Source organism: Myxocyprinus asiaticus, chromosome 37, assembly GCF_019703515.2.
Source record: "Myxocyprinus asiaticus isolate MX2 ecotype Aquarium Trade chromosome 37, UBuf_Myxa_2, whole genome shotgun sequence".
NCBI lineage: Eukaryota > Metazoa > Chordata > Actinopteri > Cypriniformes > Catostomidae > Myxocyprinus > Myxocyprinus asiaticus.
Window position 1 is genome coordinate 36,234,013 of NC_059380.1, and position 8,488 is coordinate 36,242,500.

At 33.7% G+C, this 8,488-nt stretch overlaps 1 protein-coding gene across 3 annotated transcripts in view; it reads left to right on the forward strand.

Moving 5' to 3' along the window:
* Positions 1–430: 430 nt before the first annotated feature.
* Positions 431–8,488, forward strand: part of LOC127427851 (ephrin type-A receptor 8-like) — a 122,644-nt gene continuing 114,586 nt past the window's right edge. For 2 of the 3 annotated variants that reach the window (XM_051675686.1, XM_051675687.1), the window contains exon 1: positions 432–618. In XM_051675686.1, the coding sequence (XP_051531646.1) occupies positions 531–618 (88 nt within the window). In that variant the 5' untranslated portion in view covers positions 432–530. Of the gene's footprint in view, positions 619–8,488 lie in introns of all 3 variants that reach the window. The other variant, XM_051675688.1, reaches the window with a different exon arrangement.

Sequence of the window (8,488 nt, forward strand, 5' to 3'; positions counted from 1 at the left end):
AAGTAAATGATGAGAGCATTTTAATTTTTGGTCAAACTATTCTTTGAATCACCTTAAACAAAAGACATATTGCCTTATTTCTTTATTTTCTGTAAACAAAAGTAATTTCTTTATAATGTAGAACATATCAAAACCAGATATCAATCAAATAAAAACACAGCTTTCCAAACACAATATTAATCAAATTATTCATCTAAATGCATGCATAGGAATGTGGCTCCAGACCAGACATGTAGGACGTGTTGTGGATTCAATGTAAGACTTGTGCATATTCCAAACCCTGCTTTCTGATTGGCTTCTCCATCTGACAGGCAGCACTGAACACACCCCCGCGCTGCGCCTGGTGGTGTTGCATGTGTCCAAGTGAAGGCAGGCAGTTTTGAAAGCAGTTCCTGAATGAGACTGCAGCTCCACTTCTACCCTGGCAGACAGTGCAGGAGAGCGAGCGTGCGAGGGAGAGGGAGAGAGAGAGACAGAGGGAGAGAAAGAGAGAGAGATTTCTCCCCACGCTCCGGGTCCACAGTCGCAAGATGGCATCAGATCCGGGGCTCGTGCCCCTCTTAGTGTGGACTATATCAATGCAGGTACTGGGGTCCAGGGGAACTGCTAGTAATGAAGGTAAGTGTGTGTCTGTTGGCATGATATGGGCATGCATTATTGCTGTCTTGCCTACAGTTGACAGTACTACAAAGTGATGCATTTTAGGGGCAAGTGGGGCTAGTTGTCACAGAGAGAAGTTGACAGAAGGGCTATATCTCAGTAACTAAATATTTTGAGTCAAAAGTCCAATTACACAAATTTGTGATTTCTCAAGCATTGGTTTTGAATGTTGGTTTCAAATGTCTAGTTCAAAACTATCATTATTAGGACATTTTTGTAAATTCTGTCTTGCAAACTCCAGTTCTGTCTTCGGAAATTTCAATATCACTGAATAAATAGCTGTTGGGTAAACAAGCAAGCACAATAAAAATCACTTTGAAATACATTAAGGCAAGGATCAATTATGTAATGAAGATAGATTTGAACCATTACCTTGAATTGTGTTGTCAGGACAAAGGTAGATTTCATAAATGCTAGGTTGGACATGTGTTTTATAAATGCTGTAATTTTATACAACTGATTTATTACAATATATTTAGTCAAAACAATAACAGTTAGATTTTTATTATTATTATTATTTTGCGGTTTTAGGAATTGTTTTCTGCTTCAGTCTTGCTGAAAAGCATTCAATAGGTTGTTTATTGGCAGGTTCCATTGCGACAGCCTATCCCATATACTTCGACAATATGCCCTTCTATTGGGGCATGTTGTCACAAAAGTTAAACATGTGTTAAATCAACTGTATCTTTTTTTCCTGGTCAGTAATGATGGAAATATTCTTTAGATGTTTTGTAGCCAAGACTTTAAGGTGTAGTATTTGTATATACACAAATTACCTTTTTTTAATAAATTTTTTTATAATCTATGCTGAAAAATATTCACTAGAGTAAAAAGTGTGACAGCTAGCCCCGATCTCCCCTATATTTGATGATTTAATCTATATTACTTCTTTGTATCAGTGCGAAAGACAAGAAAACTTCATTCGAGATGGACTTGCATGCATGTGAGTGTGTATGTGTGTCTTAGGATCAGTAGAAACTTGCAGAAAATCTTTTTTCTGCAAGCATGAACTCAAGTGTGTGTGTGTGTGTGTGTGTGGGCCAGTCCGTTACTGTGGAACATGTAACACATTGTTTCGGATCTGTCATTATGCTTTGCGATCTGTGCGATAACATACATTTGTATGCTCAAGGTGAATTTTGGAAATGGATCATATCACTGGCTACATATGATTTTAAAGTAATACAAATATTTTGAGCATTAAATTGCCTAAAAATGAAGTGTTGCGGAGATATAAGGGTCATGATATGTTTAATCCCATTAAAGAGAGAGAGAGAGAGAGAGAGAGAGAGAGAGAGAGAGAGAGAGAATTATCTTTTCTTAATTATGTAGGAACTCATCAAGTACGCAAAAAGAATGTTTAGGGTTTTGAATATACAGTACATGTATCATATATTATTGCTGACCGTGAACACAACCTGCAATGCTGTATTGTTTGCAGTATTTGGTATATTTTATATCTGTCAGTTATTATTTTTGTTTTTTTAATTCACCCCTTTAAATAGCTTAATATCATTAGTTAAAATGAACTAACAATGAACAATACTTTTACAGCACTTATTATTCTTGGTTAATGTTCATTTTTACATAAACTAACAAATTATTAAAATTGCATACGTTAATATTAATGCATTATGAACTAACGTGAACTAACATTGTACAATTGTATTTTTTTAAGTTACATTAACCAAGATAAATAAATGCGGTAAAATATATATTGTTCATTGTTAGTTCATGATACCTAATGCATTTAATAATGTTAATGAATAGAAGCTTAAGTTATATTATTTCAGTGTTATGTATTTGTGTTATGTGTCTAGAACGGGATTGCCAAACATTTCCAACCTAACAGACTCAGCCAAATGCCAGATTTTCTTGGTAACACTGACTTTATAGTTATTTTCATTAATAACTTTAACAAACATTATTGCAATATGCTACACTAGTATCGACCCAATTTATCAATTAACTACAATTCATTGTACCACTGTACAGTTCGACAGATAGAGATTTACATTGGTTTAATTATGGTTTTACACTCTGCTGAAGAAATCAAATCTACTTATAATTATAAAAGTAGGCTGATCTCATTTATAGGTATGTAATGTGTATATTATGTTACATGTGGATAGACACTGGCATGTGCAGTATTCAAGTATTGACAGCATCTTTGTTTAATTAAATCCTTTGATAGTCTATTATCTGTCAGACTTATTTTGTTTTTGGACTGTGGTATTTCTAGTCCTCTGCAAAGTTTTATTCTGCTGACACCCTTGAAGCGTTTTTTAAAAGTCAGTCCAGAATCAATTTTAGAGTTTTTATTAAAAATGAATCTTAAACATTGTATATAGTTGTATTACCCGTTTTTATATTTGAACCTGGTTTTCGCCATGAAAATAGCCATAGATGCTGGCAAAACAAACTAACGAAATCTCATTCAATATTTACTGTACTTAACATATCTAATTATTCTAATTTATTATAAAATAATGAATTAATTTCTTTAATTCAATATTGTATAAACCTCAAAGGATTCGAAAACATTTGTACTTGTATAAATGTTTATGTTTTAGATGCTGTCAGTACGTTAATATTATGTTTCTGTGCCTGTCCAAACATCCAAAAGTGTATGTGTACCAGAACCACACTTTAAATACAAATACCTATGAATATTAATGAGTTGCACTCAAAAAATAAATAAATATTTGAGCCTATTTTTAAGATTTATGCATTTTATTTTCATAACAAAATTCCATCAAATTGAATAGTGTAATTTTTAACAAAAATATTAAGTATTAGGATTTTTATTTTATTAAGATTACTCAACAGAATTTGATTGGATTTTGTTCTGAAATTGAAATGCGTAAATCTTGAGATATATATATATATATATATATATTGAGTGACGTAAGAAGAAACTACTTAAGAACAAATGAACAACATATATATTATATAAAAAATCCTTTTGAAATATACAGCAATTAAAAAAAAAAAAAAAAGAAATTATCAGTCCACCAACCCCCTTCATTACTTTCATTGCAAGTAAAGAATTGGAATCCCACACTGTTGATCTGTTATATTGTCATATCACACTTGTTTACTATGAGGACAGAAACACTTCTGACCTCTTGACCTCTTCCAGCCTCTGGATACGTGGCTGTTTTCCCGCGTTCCAGCAATAGCATGTTTCCCATCTCGGAGAATCATACCTTAGAGAGAGTTTGCGTGTGCTGGAGACTGCAGCTTGACACGAATGTTCCGCTCAGACACACTAAGTGAACACACAGTTTGCGTGCTATTTCTGCCTCTCCGGTCACTGTCACAAACGGTTCAATATGGTGGAAAGGCTGCTGAGTTGAGCGAGGGAGAGAAAGGGAGTCTGAAATGACTCTAGACAAGAGTACTGGCCAAGGGGTAAAACAGAGAATACAGTGGGGCCCAAATGTCTTTGGAACATTGAAATACAAATGTCCAAATCTAAATTAAACATGGAAATAAACAGAAAGTTTGAGGATTTTTTTATTTTATTTATTTATTTTTTTTAAAGAAATATTATGACATAAAATAAGTGTAAAATTCTGCATTATTTCTAGGTCAATAATCAGATTTAGGCAAATTTGTAGAGACGGTCAGATTTCCTTGCTTCCATTGAAGCACACAAGATGGTCTTTGGAACATTCTCAAATCTTGCTGGGTTTACATGGATCACCAAGTTTGGCACAAACTTGTGAAATCCATGCCAGCATTAGCGCATGCATGTTGTCATTAAAGCAAAAAATTACACGAAATGATCTAATAAATGTCATTTTTTTAATTTAGCTTTTCACTCAAATTGTCATTCTGATCATGTATTTTATCATGTATTTATTTGAAAAATGCAAACTTTTGGAATGACTAGACTAGATAAGAAAAAAAAAAAAGAAAACAAGAAACCTTGCACTTTCACCTTTAATTTAACATCTGAGTCCTTCAAAGACATCTTGGCAGACGTTTGGTCTGAAGTTGCAATGACAAAAGAAAACAAGGAACATATATGAGACACGTAAATGGATGTTTGAAATTCAAAATAACTCTGTGTACTTTAATCCTACACTGTTCGTCTTGTAACTGCTGATGCGTTTGGTGTTTTGTTAAATTGCTCCATTAACCTGCACAAAAGTGCTTTGAAAATCTTTGTCAACAAACATTTCACTTGCCCTAAAAGTCGCTTTTGTGCCAATGCAATATTAGGCAGGAAAGAGTTTGAAATGCTTTTTATAAAGCATCCATGTGATGTTTTCTGCAGTAAGAAATGTTGTGCATCTTCTATTGTAGAGTTGGATCAAATATGGTTCATATTGGCAGAAACACAGAAAACACAGAGTAAAATCTGAACATGTACAACCCTCTAGAATTGATTTTCAGGGCCAATTTTATACCTTTATTAGGGCTTAATATTTCTAGCATACAGTATAACAGGGTATAACAGTATAAAATATTGTCCATTTATGTCAAATACTAAATTAAAATGGTCACAACAGTGTCTAAAAACAAGTTACACATAGAGTAGAATATTATGGAATATACTGTATCATGTTACAACAGATGCAAAACAAAATTCCATGTGGAGGCTTTTTCTTTTTGCCCCCTGCAACAAATTGAAGTGATGCAGTATTAGAATTATAGCAAAACATTATTAAGCATGACTTCACAAATCAAAATTAATGACTAAACCCAAAAAAAAAAAAAGAAAAAAAAAAGAAAGAAAAAACAGACCCTGTTCAATGTCTTCAGTTTATTTTATATTTTTCCCATGCCAAGAGAAATAAACACAATAAGACACTAAATTAATTTCACATTCAGCTTGCTTATGGTTGGAAGGCAATCACAATCACTACACTTGCAGAAAAAAACAAAAAAAAAAAAAAAAAAAAAACATTATTCTGAGAAAAATAAATACATAAAAATAAGTTGATCTCTCTCTCATTTATTTGTCCTTTTTTAGATTTGAACCTGAGCATAAGTATCGTCTCATCTTGAGTTTAGTTCTCCACTGTGTAATTGTCTAGATTGGCTTGATCCAAAATGCCATTAGAATATTTATCAGTGGATAAAAAGTTTTGGCTATAACCTAAAGTAAGATTTGTATTTGAACTCTGAAGGTGTCAGTCTCTTTTTAGAATGCAGGTTGTACAGGAATGAAATGCATTAAAACTGCATTGTAAATTGTAACTTCATAGTGGCCAGCTAAAGCTTTGCTCAGATTTTATTCTACAGAATAGGGATTTATTCCAGTGTAATCCTACAAATCCAAGAGATGAGCATGAATTCAATTAATATTTCAGTTGAACTTAATGTAATTCGATAGTTAATGTCCTTAAATTAAATGAGAAAGATCCCAATTCTGTGCATGTTTATTAACCTAATAATGAAGCTAGATCATTGTAAATACTACAATTAAGTTGTTGAGTTAGGTCAAGTTATGTTAATTTATAAAGAACAGAAGTTGACCCAAATTATGTGTCAAAACTTAGAAGCAAAATAAAAAATGAGCAATAAAAAAATAACTTTAGAATAGTTGATTTTGATTTGTAAGAGTGAAGTTAAAAAATTTGAATGATGTGGTAATAATGATGATATTGTGCTTGAGCAATATGTGTATGTGAACAACGCTAATAGATTTTATGATTTCCTCTTTTTAAGTTAAACTCAGTTAAACAATCTTAAAATGCAATGAAAGAAATTGCAAACTTTTCAATATCTGTGCGGAAAATTCTATTTTAGACTCGATGCAGTTAAAATGCTTTAAATATACACACATTTCTGCATGTAGTGACAGGTTACATCAAAACTGCGATGCTTCTAAAGGACAGAAAAAAGTAACTCTTGGAGTGTGACGGTGAAAAAAAAATAAATAAAAAAAATACCAAAGTTAATCCTTATCTTCCCAGAAAGGAAACAATAATTCAGAACAGGACTGTCAAATCAATTCCATCTTTTTTTTTTTCTCCCATGTTGGGGACTGAGAAATAGACAACATGCTCCGTAATTGGGATCCCAGCATCACAGGGTTTATACACGATTTCAAGTGGCCTTCACTGAAAAAAAAAAAAAAAACTATAGAATTTACCCCCCAAAAATGAGGCAGCAATTTGCACCCACTTTCTTTGAGTACATTTTTTCTCAATTTTAGCATACAATATAGGTTAAGGGTATATTTTAACCAATGTGCATGAATAGTAATTAACACCCCCCGCCTTCAGTCTGTGGGACATATTTGCTTCGATCTATTCATCAAACCTTTACTCTGAGTATTATGTAGGAAATGTAGATTAAATGAGAAAACTAGTATGTGTGTCCCATATAGGGAGATGAATTATGATTTATTGCATAAGAGTAGCTAATTGTGCATCCTTGCTGTGTGGAAAAACAAAGAGGAAACTTGCATGTGGCTCTTAGAAAACTGCTAGGGAATTTAAAATTGACTGTGGACTGTTTGTGACTTTGATGAGTGGGTATTTTTGAATATATGGTGCAAGAGGAACAAAACTCTTCAAGGGAGGTGTGGTATAGTGGTTAAGGATCTTGGCTGATTTCCCAAAAGGTTGTGGGTTCAATTCTCAGTAGAAGTCTGCAACCCGACAGGACCCAAGAAACTGATGGGTTTCAGGTCAGGTTCGGATCAGTTTCGGATCAAGTAGGACTGCAGGTTCAGATTTGTAATAAACAGAATGAAAAAATAAACACGCGCTTTCACTCACAGGCACGCGAAAGGACGAGTTAGGGGCTGTTCACACCAAACGTGTTTTTGCACTCCTCTGTTCTGTTTTCCCATTGTTTTCCTATGTAAACACATGCTGGACAAATGTCTTTGACTGTTACGCCATGTCCCACTGTTTTTTCAGCATCTCGCGCAGGACTGGCACAGTTTAAGCACCGTGTCATGTTAATAAAACTTCACATATTCAAAAATGCATGTCGAGACACCTGCATTCTGTTTCATTCTTTGCGCTGCATCTAGATTGTTTTTAGCGCAGGTGTCACAAAGATTCAACGTTCTGAACAAGTTCAGGCTGTAAAGAGGGGACTGTTGCATTGTTTCATATTATTCCAGATTGTTCTGCACCAAGCAAAGTTTCAGCGCATAAACGGTATGCTTTTTTTCTGTTCTGCTCTAGTGTAACGAGGGGTGGCCTTGTTAAAACTGTATGTTTACTGTTTCAATACTGTTATGAATGTTGCCTATATGCTTACATAAAATACAGCCTATTGCAACAGTGCTTGCTAGGAGAAGAAATTATTATTCGGATTTGGGCTTATAATCTGACGGTATCGTTTGGGCCGGGTAGGGTCGGGCCACACGGTCTCGGGTACGGGTCGGGTTCGGGTTTCATTTTAAGGCCCATGCAGACCTCTAATTCCCAGAAAGAGTGATTTTTTGTTTTGTTTTTTTAATGACAGGGTTACTAAGAATCTAAAAGACCTTGAACTCCTAGTGTTCTTCAGGAGGACAGTACTGGTGGTATGTGAACTGTAAGTAATTCTAAGTAGCTAAATGATAAATAAAAAACAGCTAAGTAGCTAAACAACAAATGAAAAGTAGCTAAGTAGCCATACAATGAATAAAATGCATATTTATCCATCATATCATATTTACAACAAATAAATAGTAGTTAGCTAAGCAGCTAAATGACAAATAAAAAGTGGCAAATTTGCATACCACAAATAAAAATGTAGCAAAGCATCAAAAGGACTAATAAATAGTAGCTAAATAGCTCAGTGACACATAAAAGGTAGCTAAATAGCATACAACAAATAAAAAGTAGCCAAGTTTTGAAATGAATAACGC